Below are 17,981 nucleotides of genomic sequence, written 5' to 3' on the forward strand. Positions count from 1 at the left end.
TGTTTCACTTCAAACAGTAGGACAGGTGCCCATCTCTAGCTACAATTCTACTGGGTCCACAGAAGACAGTAAATTAGGCTGTGTAGCAGGGTTGGGATCAATTATTGAGTTGAGAGTTTGTCTTAAATTCCAATTCAAATCTTGAATTTGAATGGAATTGGCCACACCCGTAAGAAGTATAATTTGAATTAAATTTGAACTAAAGACTGTAGAATTTAATTCAGTGGAATTCTTTGAAATTCAAATGGATAATTTATTCCATAAATCATTATGCATATATTTATTTTGTCATCATGTATGGTTACCAACAATCTCATTTCTAAAACAATAAAGTATAGTGGTCTGGAAATATTGTTAGATCATTATCTAGGATGTTTATAATGATTAATGATTCAAACACTTAAATATTAAACAAAAAAAGACATATCTCAGAATGTAATAGATCAAACACTCAGAGGGCACAGAACAACCTAACATCTCATGACAAAAATACAAACAAAATACTGTTTGACATCTTTGAGTTATAATCAAGCTAATATTTGAAATAGTATCTGTATTTTTTAGTGTAAGGTGGCAGATGCTTTTGGCAAAATATTTGCCAAAGGAATGAGACTCATATGTTATTTGTCTCAGTTGAATGTCATTGAATTGGTATGAATTCAATTCTACTTCCTTTTTCCTTCTACTTCCTGTGGGGTGTGGCCAATTCAAATGTTAATTTCAATTAATGGTTTGAATTTAATTAAATTCAGAAATTCCGAATGAACCCCAATAGGATGCTCACAAGGCAGCATGTTGACTCATGACTTGGATCTTATATTGTGACATGCAGGGCAACTCAAGCTCATGTTATGGGCTGCAGGTACTGGTTAAGAGCATTGGTCCTGTAAACAAAAGGTTGCTGGTTTGAATTATTGAGTCCAACTAGGTGAAAAATCTGTCGATATGTCCTTGAGCAAGGCATTTAACCCTAATTACTCCTGGCTGTCGCTCTGGATAACAGTGTCTGCTAAATGACTAAAATGTAAATGTTATACTAGAACAGTATAGCTCTCATAAGGCCTGGGAGTGCATTAATGTGTGCCTCTCTACTGAAGAACTAAGATCATTAAAAGTCTGAATAGATATAATGTCCTTGCTCAGCATGTGTTGCTTAGAGACATCAGTGCTTGGAGATGCATTGAGAGAACATTCTAACTTTCTACTTCTACTATTACCAGTCTGTTCAACCTCTCTTTCGTATCGTTCGAGATCCCTAAAGATTGGAAAGCTGCCGCGGTCATCCCCCTCTTCAAAGGGGGTGACACTCTAAACCCAAACTGTTACAGACCTATATCCATCCTGCCCTGCCTTTCTAAAGTCTTCGAAAGCCAAGTCAATAAACAGATCACTGACCATTTTGAATCCCACCGTACCTTCTCCGCTGTGCAATCCAGTTTTCGAGCTAGTCACGGATGCACCTCTGCCACGCTCAAGGTCCTAAACGATATCATAACCACCATCGATAAAAGACAGTACTGTGTAGCCGTCTACATCGACCTGGCCAAGGCTTTTGACTCTGTCAATCACTGTATTCTTATCGGAAGACTCAACAGCCTTGGTTTCTCAACTGACTGCCTCGCCTGGTTCACCAACTACTTCCCAGACAGAGTTCAGTGTGTCAAATCGGAGGGCCTGTTGTCCGGACCTCTGGCAGTCTCTATGGGGGTACCACAGGGTTCAATTCTCGGGCCGACTCAATTCTCGGGCCGCTCTTGCTGCGGGTGATTCCCTGATCCACCTCTACGCAGATGATACCATTCTGTATACATCTGGCCCTTCTTTGGACACTGTGTTAACAAACCTCCAAACGAGCTTCAATGCCATACAACAGTCCTTCCGTGGCCTCCAACTGCTCTTAAATGCTAGTAAAACGAAATGCATGCTTTTCAACCATTCGCTGCCCGCACCCGCCCGCCCGACTAGCATCACTACTCTGGACGGTTCCGACTTAGAATATGTGAACAACTACAAATACCTAGGTGTCTGCCTAGACTGTAAACTCTCCTTCCAGACTCATAATAAATATCTCCAATCCAAAATTAAATCTAGAATCGGCTTCCTATTTCGCAACAAAGCCTCCTACACTCACACCGCCAAACATACCCTCGTAAAACTGACCATCCTACGGATCTTCGACTTCGGCGATGTCATCTACAAAATAGCCTCCAACACTCTACTCTGCAAACTGGATGCAGTCTATCACAGTGCCATCCGTTTTGTCACCAAAGCCCCATACACCACCCACCACTGTGACCTGTATGCTCTCGTCGGCTGGCCCTCGCTACATATTCGTTGCCAGACACACTGGCTCCAGGTCATCTATAAGTTTTTGCTAGGTAAAGCTCCGCCTTATCTCAGCTTACTGGTCACAATAACAACACCCACTCATAGCACGCGCTCCAGCAGGTATATCTCACTGGTCATCCCCAAAGCCAACACCTCCTTTGGCCGCCTTTCCTTCCAGTTCTCTGCTGCCAATGACTGGAACGAATTGCAAAAATCGCTGAAGCTGGAGACTTATATTTCCCTCACTAACTTTAAACATCAGCTATCTGAGCAGCTAATCGATCGCTGCAGCTGTACATAGCCCATCTGTAAATAGCCCATCCAATCTACCTACCTCATCCCCATATTGTTTTTATTTATTTTGCAGCTCTTTTGCACACCAGTATTTCTACTTGCACATCATCATCTGCACATCTATCAATCCAGTGTTAATTTGCTAAATTGTAATTACATCGCTACTCTGGCCTATTTATTGTCTTAACTCCTCATGCCATTTGCACACACTGTACATAGACTTTCTTTTTTCTATTGTGTTATTGACTATACGCTTGTTTATTCCATGTGTAACTCTGTGTTGTTGTTTGTGTAGCACTGCTTTGCTTTTTCTTGGCCAGGTCGCAGTTGTAAATGAGAACTTGTTCTCAACTAGCCTACCTGGTTAAATAAAGGTGAAATAAAAAATAAATACAAATATCGCATACATATTTCCTAGAATTTTGTGTAACCAATGTGAAATGGCTAGCTAGTTAGCGGTGGTGCGCGCTAATAGTGTTTCAATCGGTGATGTCAATCGCTCTGAGACCTGAAGTAGTTGTTCCCCTTGCTCTGCAAGAGCCGAGGCTTTTGTGGCGCGATGGGTAACGATGCTTCGAGGGTGGCTGTTGTCGATGTGTGCAGAGGGTCCCTGGTTCGAGCCCAGGTAGGGGCGAGGAGAGGGACGGAAGCAAAACTGTTACATTTGCATACATGATAACAATGCATCCAACTTTTTGAAGGATACAAGTAATTCATTCACAAGGTATAAGCACCGTTTCTTCGATTGTGGCATATGTACTCAATTTACCAACTCTTCATGTTTTTTGGCCTCTAGCTCTATAACATTTCATTTTATATACGAGGAGGGTGGTACTTAGTGCTGTTATATACCTTATTATTTATACAGCCAGAGCTAAATGACATGACACTCTCCCCTGTGCACACAGCAATTACATTCATTGGCGGCTGCTTTAGCAAGATACAGCACCTACTATAAAGAGGGAAACATAGCAATTACAGCAGAAGTGTTAGTCCGATATTTTTAGCTGCTTCCTGTGAAACTATGAGGCATAAAGTGAATGGCTCTCTGTGTGTGAGTGAGATGCAGAGTAGAGCATGGCAGTTCTTATCTGAAATATACAGCTCAAGGAGGTAATAGCAGAGGAGTGAAATACTTATTCTAATGGCATCATAAGAGTGTCATTAGAGACAAACACTATACGGAACAATAGTTAATTTTGACATATTACATTCATTAGATATCTCTGTTTCACAAGAACAGAATTGCAATGGGAGACAGTCCATCTGGCTCCTCCTACTACAACTCCAACACACATCAAACTACTAAGGATAAAATAAAAGGTAAATTGAAAAATGGCAATCTTAGAGTAGTATATGAAAGATAATGGTTGCCAAACGTCTGGCACCTCCTAACGTCTGGTAGTGCAACGTCTGGCACCTCCTAACGTCTGGTAGTGCAACGTCTGGCACCTCCTAACGTCTGGTAGTGCAACGTCTGGCACCTCCTAACGTCTGGTAGTGCAACGTCTGGCACCTCCTAACAAGACTATGCTCTTACCGGATAGGAGTCAAACAAAAAGCATGTCATCACATCTAGACTTCTAGTTATAGGTTTTATACACTGAGTGGGCAAAACATTAGGAACACTTTCCTAATATTGAGTTGCACCCCCCTTTGGCCTCAGAACAGTCTCAATTCGTTGGGGCATTGACTCTACAAGAGGTCGAAAGCGTTCCACAGGGATGCTGGCCCATGTTGACCCATGTTGTCAAGTTGGCTGAATGTCTTTTGGGTGGTGGACCCTTTTTGATACACATGGGAAACTGCTTAGCGTGAAAAATCCAGCAGTGTTGCAGTTCTTGACACACTCAAACCGGTGCACCTGGCACCTACCCCCATACCCCATTCAAAGGCACTTAAATCTTTGTCTTGCCCATTCACCCTCTGAATGGCACACACACAATCCATCGATCAATTGTCTCAAGGCTCAAAAATCATTCTTTAACCTGTCTCCTCCCCTTCATCTATACTGACTGAAGTGGATTTAACAGGTGACATCAATAAGAGATCATAGCTTTCACCTGGTCAGTCTATGTCATGGAAAGAGTAGGTGTTTCTAATGTTTTGTACACTCAGTGTATATCAAGTGTTAACATTCTGGGATACCTTTCTACAATCATCCTCAATTTGAGAAGATCCCAGCTTTTCCTATGACTCCTCTCACCAATTGTCCTGAGCGATTAGTGCTTTTCTAGGTCGGTTTGGTTTCGCTTATATATCTTTTTTAAAGCACGGTTTTCAATTACGGTTTCAATCATTTTTTTAAACATTAAATGCATTATAAAATAATAACGTACAAATTATTTTTGTGCTTTTTAATGGAAATTCCAAAGCCAAAAATAGTGAACATTCAATTACCAAAATATTGAAAATATTCCATTGTCTCTGTCAGGTCCACATTGGATAGACATTACAATGAAATAATACAATATTTCAGTTGTGTATATTACTTAGTTTTTATATGATGACTTTATTATTTTGAATTCCTTAAGGTCATCATCTCATCTCTGCTCAGGCAGTAGCAGTCAAACAGCCAGACAACGTTATCTCGGTACTTCCCATATTGCTCTCTCTTTAGTCATCCTATTTAACTAGCTGCAGAGCTATCTGACGAAATCCTTTTACTAGTTCTTCAAAGAAGATACGGCATACTTTCACAAACTGTCTCCATCCCTCTCTCTCGACATTGTGTTGTGTACATTCCTCTCTCATGCGGTCTATGCGGCCTGTGTGTATCTAACTGTACGTAGCAGGCGTAAAAGTGTATCCCTCTTTGCTAGAGAGAGGAATTATAACATTTCTGCACTGAACTAGGTTGAATATTTGCTTAATGAAAACTACAACTCCCTTCAGCACAGCGTCCCACATAGTTCTTGAGTTGATTTCTCCAGTGAATGATTTGATTTCTCTTTAGAGAAACAGCGTTGGGGCCACACAAAAAACATTCAAGTAATTGAACCGACATTGGTCAATTAGTTGTTTAATAACCTCCCCCAAAAATAAATGTTGGTTAATCGCTCAGCACTACTCACCAAGGAAGTATCTGTTTCATCAGTGACATCACACCGGTCCTTTCAGCCCCAAAAAGCTTCAGCTAAACCCCATGTACCTCACCAAATAAATTAGTTTTTTTTGTTCTAAACAGTCCTTGATGTGTTGGGTTTTTCCATTACTAAGCAGAATAAGAGCATTTCCTTTCATTTACAGCAGTCCCCAAAGCTGGCTCTAGCCTCAAGGAATGTAAACACAAGCAGTCTGTAAACAAGGCTCTTTCTGCCCCCCCCAACCCCCATCCAACAACACTGACTGACTGACCATCACAGACCAGTCTACAGACGTCCCTCACTGACCCCAAAACTCAAAAAGAGGCGCAGTTGCATTATTAGGCCAGGCCAAAGGGGTCTCAGGATGGAGTGGTGTGAGGAGGAGGAGGAGGAGGAGGAGGAGGAGGAGGAGGAGGAGGAGGAACGGTCTGGGACAATGGCAGCTAGGCTCTCTTCTCCTCTCCACTCAAACCATGTTGAGCCTCAGCAGTGGAAAGAACAGAGAACTAAAGCAGACAATCCCACAGAGCAGACACTTACTTCTGGTCCTGGATCACACCATTGCCAATCAGTGAGTCATGGAAAAGAAAAACAAATGGTGGGATTAATGATCTGAGAGCAGCCCCAGCTGTCGGCTCCTAACTGGGGATGGACAGGCCGGCCCTCCAGTGCCTTGGAAGCTCTCCCCTGTCCATGCTGGAGCTCTCAGCACTTTGAGAGGGAGTTGTAGAGTGGCTTGGGTTGGGTTCAGTGTACCATCAACTCTGCTCTTTATCCTCCCACTAACCAATGGGAACGCAGCGCCTCCGCATCCACACAGAGAACAAAGGGTACAGAGAGATAGAGAAATAAAGAGAGAGAGAGAGGGTGATAGAGAGAGGGTGAGAGAGAGAGAGAGAGAGAGAGAGAGAGAGAGAGAGAGAGAGAGAGAGAGAGAGAGAGAGAGAGAGAGAGAGAGAGAGAGAGAGAGAGAGCTATCAGACGTCCCACCAAAGTGCAAAGGAAATGTATTACAAGCCTCATTTGGAGCACACTGTTTACATTACGGCCCAATAAATAAATGGGCTTCTAAGAGCTAGGGGTCTCAGTCAGGGAGCGTGTGGAGGAACAGCCTGAGTCTGGCCTCATTGTTTGGACTTGTGTGTCTTCATGTATGTGTTGTGTGTAATCTTGTCAGTTAATGTTGGTGTTTTCATGTGTTTGTCTATGTGTGTAGGAAGGGAAAGGTAAAATATCATGTAGGTTTTCTGAGAGTATGAGACATCATTGGTCCAAGATTTCAGTCTGTTTCAAGAGGAGATTCACTCCTCCTATCCTGTCCATGTGGAGGCTACCTCCTCTGTCAGCATTAAGACCATCTAATTGAGACTACGAGTGCTGGAACGCTGGTCACTGTGGGGTTTATCTGCTGGGTGCTGATATAGAGGTTTCTCTGCTCCAGGGGAGAAGAAAAGGTGCCATGACAGAGTTAAGAGGCGTGTTAGAAAAAGACTGATTGCTTCCCCTGTGCACTGGGCAGGTACGTATGATGTCTGCAGCCATAGGCAGGTTCTGAATGCCCCATGACGACCCAAACCTGCAGACTCAATCGGACATGTCAAAACAATGCTTAGTTACTAAGGCAGGAGCCAGAAATACCACTACTTCAGTCAAACCCCCAAATCGACTCCAGAAGGCTTTTCAAAAATTAAAGCTAAATAACTTTAGATACATATTTATTTTTCAGAGCACCATATTCTGCAATATAATTCAACCCGTGTCTGACAGCACTGTCAAATGGAAAACCGTTTTCTCTGGCTACCCCAAGCATTGTTTTTTTTTAAACAATCTATAGTGTAACAAACACCTTCAAGCAAACAGAGCCTGTGTTTTTCTTGAACTCAACACAACAACAAAATATTTTACCCAGAGGATCAGACTAATAAAACTCCCCATCACCCAGGCCAGGCCCATCACCCAGGCCAGACCCAACACCCCGGCCAGACCCACTACCCAGGCCAGATCTATTAATTTGCCACAAACGCTTCGGACATTAACTCTTTAGTAACCAAGAGTGGATCCGTTACAGAGAAAGAATAGGGATGCCTTACAGTATTTCCCTTGGCCTGACTCTGAATCTTTGACACACTGTTGGAAAAATAAAATGTATTGGTTTTAAATTCCAGTAGCCAGGATAAAAGTGAGTGACTGACCAGTGCTGGGGCTACTGTACTGCTCTGGGTAATGGCCTGTACCAGACAACCCAGCTTTTACACATGGCTGTAAACATGCATGCATGATAACTGGCTGACTATGTGGATCTCTACCATGCTCTGACTACAGTATACCCCTCTAGAACATCTGTCAAACAGCAACTTATAAACAATAACCCCATAGGCAATAAACATAGAAAAGTGATTCCATATGAAAACAGGACAAAAAATACCATGATTTGGGGGATTTTCACATTCCTTTGGACGAAGGATTGTTGACATATATTTGAATCTAAAAGTATAATTGAGAAATAATATTTCAAAGTTGGCTTATTTAGGATATTTTGGCCTTACCCAGGCCTCCTTTAAGACTCCATAATGTTTCATCTGTCGGTGCTACAAAGCAACAATCTCAATCTGGAACTTTGATATGCCTGTAGAGTATATTATGTTCAACTATATATTGAAGAATTTGATAAATCAAAAAATTTAGTTTTTCAATATTCATTTGAAAAAAAATCAATATTCATTTATTTATTATTATCAATATTTTTTATTAACATTCTACTCATATTACACAGCATATGGTGATGCTTCATATGGCACCAATTTTAGCTTTGTAGTACCTACATTTTAAACATTTAGGACTCTTAAAACTTCTTTGGGATAGGGGGCGGTATTTTGACGTCCGGATGAAAAGCGTGCCCAAAGTAAACTGCCTGCTACGCAGGCCCAGAAGCTAGGATATGCATATAATAGAAAACACTCTAAAGTTTCTAAAACTGTTAAAATTATGGCTGTGAGTATAACAGAACTTATTTGGCGAAACCCCGAGGACAAACCATCCAGGAATAGTTTTTTTTTTAGTTCACTGTGTTTTCAATTGGTTTTCTATGGTAAACTAGATTTATGAGGCACCTGGTTGCAGTTCCTATGGCTTCCACTAGATGTCAACAGTCTTTAGAAATTGGTTGATGTTTTTCCTTTGAGAAATTAAGAAGTACGGCTATTCAGAATGAGTGTCAAGCCAAGTGGACTCTTTTGTTTGGGGCGCAAGACCTGTAGCTCGCTCCACTTTGATTTTATCCACTATTGAACACAGTATATTCCGTCTTAAATTTGATCGATTATTTACGTTTTAGGATACCTAAGGGCGGATTAGGAAAGTTGTTTGAAATGTTTGGACAAAGTTTACAGGTAACTTATTAGATAATTTGTAGTCATATTGGGCCGGTTGGAACCGGTGTTTTTCTGAATCAAACGTGCCAAATAAATAGACATTTTGGGGATATAAAAAAGGAGTTTATCGAACAAAAGGACCATTTGTGATGTTTCTGGGACATATTGGAGTGCCAACCGAAGAAGATCTTCAAAGGTAAGGCATGAATTATATCGTTATTTCTGACTTTTGTGTCGCCACCTGCCTGGTTGAAAATGATTGTTATGCATTTGTATGGTGGGGCGCTGTCCTCAGATAATGGCATGGTTTGCTTTCGCCGAAAAGTATTTTTGAAATCTGACACCGCGGCTGGATTAACAAGAAGTTAAGCTTTATTTTGACATATTGCATGTGTATTTTCAAGAATGTTAAATATTTACAATTCTGTAGTTTGTATTTGGCGCCCTGCACTTTCACTGGATGTTGGTCAGGTGGGACGCTATACCGTCCCACCTAGCCTAGAGAGGTTAAAGGAGCCCTGGGTAAGGCCAAAATGTCATAAATATGCCAATTTTGATTAATTATTTCTCAATTATGCTTTTAGATACAGCTGTTAAATATATGTCAACAATCCTTCCTGGTTTCATTTGGAATCACTCAATATAAGATTGTGTTCAATTAGTTGCATGCATACCTCTTCACTTATTCATTATGAATAAATAGGCCAATCTATACCTCTGAATACTGAAAACTTTCTCATTACTATACACCAGGCACTATACTGTAAAAGGCAGTCAAGTGGGGAAAGCACATTTCCTGTAAATGCACTTAGTGGGTAAATACAGTATATCAAAATGCAAACTAAACTAGTATCAGGTCTATACTTGTCTTAACCTCACCACTTTAAAGATCAAAGCTATTTTCACTATTCATTAAGTATATTTGTCTTGGACGGAACTGTCATCAATGGTTTCAACTACTCAACAGCACTGCACAGATTATGATCTCCCTCCTTTCACACAACTGCTCTGTAACAACATGTACAGTGGTATTGGAGCACCACTTCTCAGGAAGATTATGATCTCCCTCCTTTCACACAACTGCTCTGTAACAACATGTACAGTGGTATTGGAGCACCACTTCTCAGGAAGATTGTGATCTCCCTCCTTTCACACAACTGCTCTGTAACAACATGTACAGTGGTATTGGAGCACCACTTCTCAGGAAGATTATGATCTCCCTCCTTTCACACAACTGCTCTGTAACAACATGTACAGTGGTATTGGAGCACCACTTCTCAGGAAGATTGTATCGGAGTATCCATTCTCTGGGTGGGAAAGCACGGCTTAACTGTTTGTCTGCTCTACACTCATGAAGATCAATGACCCTGACAGACTTCCACAGGCATGGTGATGTATAGATTAACAAGAAGAAAAGGACAGTATCTCAAGAGAACATCTATTCAACCTCAATTCAACCATGTGACCTGGAGCTATATTGAGTAAATAATAAAGACAAAGTGTTCTGTGTGTCAAATCCATATGCCAAATGGATTTGGCAAACAGAAAGGAACTTTTGCATCAGTATGATTTAAGGCACATATCCACCCTGTGAGTAGATAACAGTAATGTAATAGCACAACAAATACCACTGCTGTCTAGAGCAATGCATGAAGCACAGAAACAGCACCTAACAGAGTGAATGTGATGAGAAAAGTGTATCGAAGTGTTGTTCCAATACGATTGGGAAGTGGTGAGAAAGGACTGGCCATGGTCCACGATGATCACATTCACAGAGAACAGAATGCTGTCTCCACAAGAGTTGCATTCTTCTTCTGTGGTGTTCCTAGGGTGGTCTAAGCTCAGAAAGATGAGCAGGAAGAAAATATGTTTGCAGATCTTTTCATGTGGCTTCATATGTGGTTACCAGGAACCATTACTAATAGATCACAAGAGATGTCGGTATTTGACATCTTCATTAATTGTACAGCTTTGACTTTCACAGGTAAATGCCTGCAACCTTTGCTGACAAAAAGCAAAGCAAACCTATCAACATCTTGACAGCGAATGTATGAGGAATGGACAGGTTTAAATATTTTAAACCAGAGGATAACAAAAGTGAGGAATGGGATCCCCATTTACAAGAGTTTGTGGATGCCTTTAACACACACAGACATTGCCTATGACAGACGGTGGAAAAATACATGGCTACTTCATTAAGTATAAAGGAAAGAGAAAGAAGACAAAGCAAACAAAGAGGAGAGAGAAAAATAAAAGGGGGGCCCCTTTGGCCTTCCTTCCATTCCCTTCTTTGTGGAAGACACAACACTTCTAGGTAGGCCTCCCTCCCTCGGGCCTCATTTTACTGAGTCGTTCCCTCCAGGCTAGGGCTGGTTGGTTCCCACATCGTGGCCAGACCCAGGGCTCACGGCTGAGGGCTGCTGCCCCTGCCTGCCAGAGAGACCCCCAGGTTAAACCAGCAGAGGTTACAACCAACAAAGTCCCCGCTCTGCACCGCACCACAGCATGTCAGAACCTCACCAACAGTTGCCTTGGCACTGTATTAGCTAGCCAGGAGCTTTCGACTTGAGCTCAGCTCAAAGGCTCAGTGATTAGCCTTGTCGTCCAAGGCCCTTCACTCTTTCCCTTTTTTTCTTTCTCTCTCGCTCTCAGCCTGCTCCTCTAATCTATCCAATTTCCCTTCTTCATCTCCCTCTTTTTCTACCTCTACTTCACCACATCCTCCGCATCACTCCTTTGTTCCATTTCTCTTTTTAGATGAGATAACGATTGATGGCCTGAAGGCAGACCTGTAATTAAGCTGACATTGATGAAGGACAAAGAGGCTTGTCGCCAACATCTGTGTTAAATAAATATTGAGCTGACAAATTGTGCTTATTTTTTTATCAGCATCTCTCTCTCTCTCTTCTAAATGTCTAAAGATAAAAAGCCATAATATTAAAATATTACTAACTGCACATTATTCTTAGACTATCTTCCCAGTTTTAAGATTTCTGTTTTCACAGAGTCCATTCTCATTACTGCATTTGTATTTTTCAATCCATTGCATTAAATATTACTCTCAACAACCAGGATCCATCAAAAAGATATGTCCATGAACATGAACAACACATGATCACTATCAGGCCATGCTTAGTTTGGCACATACTATACTAACACATTTCCACCTGCGCTTCAGACTTCTCATGCCAAAAAGCTTAGACTGTGCTGTGCCATATCTTATCAATAGTAGACTGACAGACACATTTCTAGAACCAATGCCAGGCTATGATGGTGGTGCTGCTTGTCACCTAGGCTACAAACAGGTGCATGCCATTACTTAGTGACAACACTGTTCTGGTAACATTCCACAAGATAAGGGAGTGTGTAATCGATGTTGTGGAAAATTAAGTGAGAAAAAAGTCATTCTAATTGCAAAATGTAAATATTGGGCTTTCCCACAAGTGGGGGCAGACCACCCAGGATGCAAAATAGTCACTCCCCCTCCCCCTTCACTCCTTGCCTATAGGCAGAGAGATGTCTTTTTGTGTCTCTGCGTGTGAAACATCACCAAAAACAAGCAAAGCTGCTGAGGCTTGCCCACACACACTGTGCTGTGCTCTGTCCCTTGCATATATACAGTACATTCGGAAAGTATTCAGACCCCTTGACTTTTTCCACATTTTGTTACGTTACAGCTTTATTCTAAAATGGATTCAATTGTTTTTTTCCCTCATCAATCTACATACAATAGCCCATAATGACAAAGCAAAAACAGGTTTTTAGAAATGTTTGCAAATGTATTAAAAATAAAAAACTGAAATATCATATTTACATAACTATTCAGACCCTTTACTCAGTACTTTGTTGAAGCACCTTTAACAACGATTACAGCCTTGAATCTTCTTGGGTATGACGCAACAAGCTTAGCACATTTGTATTTGGGCAGTTTCTCCAATTCTTCTCTGCAGATCCTCTCAAGCTCTGTCAGGTTGGATGGGGAGCGTTGCTGCACAGCTATTTTCAGGTCTCTCCAGAGATGTTCGATCGGGTTCAAGTCTGGGCTCTGGCTTGTCCTGAAGCCACTCATACGTTGTCTTGGCTGTGTGCTTAGTGTAATTGTCCTTTTGGAAGGTGAACCTTCAGGTCCTGAGAGCTCTGGAGCATGTTTTCATCAAGGATCTCTCTGTACTTTGCTCCGTTCATATTTCCCTCGATACTGACTATTCTTCCAGTCCCTACTGCTGAAGAACATCCCCACTGCATGTTGCTGCCACAACCATGCTTCACCATAGGGATGGTGCCAGGTTTCCTCCAGATGTGACACTTGGCATTCAGACCAAATAGTTCAATCTTGGTTTCATCAGACCAGAGAATCTTGTTTCTCATGGTCTGAGAGTCCTTTTTGTGCCTTTTGGCAAACTCCAAGCGGGCTGTCATGTGCCTTTTACTGCAAAATGGCTTTCTTACGGCCACTCTACCATAAAGACCTGATTGGTGGAGTGCTGCAGAGATGGTTGTCCTTCTGGAAGGTTCTCCCATCTCCACAGAGGAACTCTGGAGCTCTGTCAGAGTGACCATTGCGTTCTTGGTCACCTCCCTGACCAAGGACCTCCTCCCCCAATTGCTCAGTTTGGCCGGGCGGCCAGCTGGAGGAAGAGTCTTGGTGGTTCCAAACTTTAAAAATGATGGAGGCCACTGTGTTCTTGGGGACCTTCAATGCTGCATTTTTTTGGTGCTCTTCCCCAGACCTGAGCCTTGACACAATCCTGTCTTGGCACTCTATGGACAATTCCTTTGACCTCATGGTTTTTTCTCTGACATGCACTGTCAACTGTGGGACGTTATATAGACAGGTGTGTGCCTTTCCAAATAATGTCCAATCAATTGAATTTACCACAGGTGGACTCCAATCAAGTTGTAGAAACATCTCAAGGATGATCAATGGAAACAGGATGCACCTGTGCTCAATTTCGAGTCTCATAGCAAAGAGTCTGAATACTAATGTAAATAAGGTATTTTTTATTTGTAATACATAAAAAAATACATCTAAACCTGTTTTCGCTTCGTCATTATGGGGTATTGTGTGTAGATTGAAGAGGAAAAAGTTGTATTTAATCAATTTTAGAATAAGGCTGTAACGTAACAAAATGTGGCTACAGATTGACAAACTTATTATCCTTATTAGTATTTATTTTTTCAAGAGAGAAACAGGCAGAATAGGGGAAATAGTACATGGATAAGAAAACGGCACCCAGGCAGCAACATATTTCAGTCCTTTTATTGTGTGAATGGATTACTTTTATTACTGCAAGTAAAATGTTGTCCAATGACATGCATCATGCATGCATTTTCATTGGCTTTCAATGCCCTAATTCTGATAACCATCGTCATATTTGGAGTTTGAACACTTGATGCGGATTTAGAGTTGTATCACCTTAAACTCTTCAGGCACAGTGTGTGATAAATCAGAAAGAGAAGGCAAGCTATGGAACCAAACTGGGTGCAGTACTGTAGCCTAGCTCAGTGGAGGCTTTGAGAGAGAGCCCTATCGCTCCATGTGAGTGTTACAGAGTAGTGTCAAATACTTGCCCTGGTAGTGTCAAATACCTCCTGATGGTCTTTCTTTCATTAACCACTCCTCTGCTCATGAAGTTCACAACAAACCTGTTCTGTTCACACTGTTGTTGTTGTTGCGGTTTGAAGTGTCACCAGTTATTCTTCATGGTTAGAGAATAGGAGTGTCAGGGAGATTTAAACATGTATTAACAGTTTTAAATCAGACCTATAAAACAGGTTAATTTGACAATGTTGTGCCAAAGTCTCAGAAAAGTGCAGCAGTAGCTTAACCATTGTGGAGAGACAAATATAGTCTGGGCATGCAATGTGAGAATAATTGAGTACTGTAGTTGGTGAAATTCCCAGAATACTTTATATCTCTGTAACAGTATTGACAAATGCCAGTGCTAAAACAATATTTAAACAGAGTGGAATTTCCTAGGTAGAACTTAGAATACACATTTTTTTTGCATTAGCCTACTAAAATAGTTTTAAATGTTCTTCACCAGTGTGCCTCTTCTTTTAAATCATAACCTTCATATAATTTTGAGTAGGATTAATGAGCCATACTTATTTTTTTTATGTTGAAGTTATTGGTGTGTGTGTGTGTGTGTGCGTGTGTAATCTTTAACGGCTAACTCATTTGTAACTTAATTAGAAATTGGTCAGGTATTAGCATACATATTCACCATGCACTGCAAATTGAGGTAGTGATATCTGCACTAAATCACAATAGCATAGGCTAGGGTTAGGCTACTACGCTCCAGAAAAATAAAGCTTGAAGGAATAAAGGTATTTTGATGGGAAAACGTACCTTGAGTGGATTTGCTTCCTGAAGCGCGAGCTGGCTTTTGGACAAAGGCGACCAGACACAAACCGACTAATCCAATGCTCGCGCGCATTATAACGTGCATATGCATAGCTACTTGATACTGTAGTTAGACTGTTATAGTTATTAAACACCTAGCTAGGTTGCAACGCTCAACACGCGCAAACGGACGATCTTTTTTTTAAAGTGTTGGTCCACCTTTAAAAATATAATGTGGGACTCTGAAGTCCTTTCCTTTATGTCTGCTTATTCTGTTTCAAGTGATCGGCTTTTGCGAAATGCCCGACAATGTGCAGCAATACTGAAGCGGTGTTCTGTGATCATGTTCTACACTGGACAATTTCAATATAAGAGAGAGGGAGAGAGAGGGTTGAGAGAGATGGAGCGGAGCGGAGAGGAGAAGGGGGAGGAGAGATTACGATACGCGCATTGCTCCTGCTCTCCCTCACGCGCTCTCTCTCTTTCTCCAACTACTTGCAAGGATTTCTTATTCTGCAGGAATTTACAATCAGCTGCTGGTTGGACCGTAGTCGGGGGTTGCCATGGAGACGGCTTCCGTGGTTGAGAGGTCAGACTCGGGGACCATGTGCAAACAATGGACTGCGCGCCACACCACCACCATCAAGTAGGCCACTTTTCTCATTCATTGACAAGGGAAATGAGCGTTGCGCGAGGGAAAAATACTCTAAACCTCCAAGAGAGAGATACAGTGATTTACAAATATGCAAAAGTGCAGTTGATACTGTAGCACCCCATTCACATTGCACAGGTTGTAGCCACTCTACAGTAAGTAGTAGGTTCGTTATAGCGACTTGTAGCCACTGCGCTTGCACCGTCTCCCATGATTGGCTCTCATAGGTCTACTAAAGTATCATCCTTTTTGCCAAGTCAATTATTCGGAACTATTATTTTCTCCAGCAGTCATCAGAATTTGATTTGATGATATCTAATAGCTTAATGTAGTTGTTGTAGGCTGTCAATCCAACACAAGCTCCAAAGAAAAAGCCATGAGCCAATCACATTCTAAGAGATCCAGAGAGCAATCATAGCGCACTGCTTTGCAAACACCATGCTATTGAGCAATAGCCTTTAGAAAATTCAGTTTAATTGTCACATCTTCCCCATATCTTTGTGCCCCCACAAGTCTGTTGTAACATTATCGCTATTATCATGACCTTCTTGATCTAGATATTATTATTCAAGCCTATACATACTCCTTTTTGAAATTAGTTTGTACCCTGTCCAATTTGTCTTCCGTTTAGAACCCTTAGGGTTCCAAGTAGAACCCTATTGGGTTCCATGTAGAACCTTTTCCCCAGAGAGCTCTACATGGAACCCAAAAGAGTTATACCTAGATCAAAAAGGGTTCTACCTGGAACCGAAAAGGGTTTTCCTATGGGGACAGCCGAAGTACACAAGGTATAGACACAGAAAAATATTACATTGCCCTGGCCCCAGCTCACAAAAAGGTTTTCACATCTTCTGAGAGACAGCAAGGGTGTGAAAGCCTGTGTGTAGCTGGTGTGGAGGAGTCAGGCGCAGGACAGCAGAAATGAGTAAGGAACGTAATTTACTCAAGGAATCAATAAATACAACACAATAAACTAGCCCACAATAACGGACCGTATACATACAAACAATCACTCACAAAAAAAACATGGGGGAACAGAGGGTTAAATAATGAACAAGTAATTGGGGAATTGAAACCAGGTGTGTAAAACAAAGACAAAACAAATGGAAAATGAATAGTGGATCGGCGATGGCTAGAAGGCCGGTGACGTCGACCGCCAAACGCCGCCCGAACAAGGAGAGGGACCGACTTCGGCGGAAGTCGTGACAAAGGGATATCGCCAAGCAGTCTGAACTTCACGTCACCTGCCTGTAACATCCCTCAAACGATACATTTACTTTCAATTCACAGCAGGACTCTGTTTTCCTCCTCCAGAGGATATTGTCCCATATTTAATATGTATTTGTGTTACAGCCTCTACTTCCTCCTTTTCTCTTTTCAAGAATCAATAAAAGCCGAACAAAAGGAAACACAAACAGGAATCAGCATGTTCCTGTTCTTTCATTATACCATGGCTGCTTTTCAACTTGAAAGAGGGTAAAGAAGACAGTTTGCTTTTCCACTCTCCTCCAGAACACTGTATCACTGATCATGTGCTTTATACACCATTAGCAGTGAGGGCCTACTGGGAATGAGTGTCACGACTTCCACCGAAGGTGGTTCCTCTCCCTGTTCGGGCGGTGCTCGGCGGTCGGCGTCGCCGGCCTACTAGCCATCACCGATCCATTTTTCCTTTTCCGTTTGTTTTGTCTTTGGTTCTTTCACACCTGGTTTCATTTGCTTTAATTTCTGTGTGTATAATTACCCCTGTTGCCTGCTTAGGTTTGTGCGGGATTATTTGTGTCATGTTGCTCGTTGAGGTTGTGCCTTAGTTATGTTCACGTATTATACCGAGTGTGTATAAGTTTAAGGAGCGTTGTTTTTCCTCCTTCCGTGAGTAACTGTGTTCTCTTTGGTCGAGGGTG

The 17,981-nt window shown here is 41.7% G+C and overlaps 1 protein-coding gene across 1 annotated transcript in view; it reads right to left on the minus strand.

The window, feature by feature from the left end:
* Positions 1–15,773, minus strand: part of LOC120061195 (signal peptide, CUB and EGF-like domain-containing protein 3) — a 111,918-nt gene extending 96,145 nt beyond the window's left edge. The window contains exon 1 of the mRNA XM_039010808.1: positions 15,432–15,773. Coding sequence (XP_038866736.1) covers positions 15,432–15,537 — 106 coding nt within the window. The 5' untranslated portion in view covers positions 15,538–15,773. The remainder of the gene's footprint in view (positions 1–15,431) is intronic.
* Between the last annotated feature and the right edge of the window lie 2,208 nt (positions 15,774–17,981).

Source organism: Salvelinus namaycush, chromosome 16 (genome assembly GCF_016432855.1).
Source record: "Salvelinus namaycush isolate Seneca chromosome 16, SaNama_1.0, whole genome shotgun sequence".
NCBI lineage: Eukaryota > Metazoa > Chordata > Actinopteri > Salmoniformes > Salmonidae > Salvelinus > Salvelinus namaycush.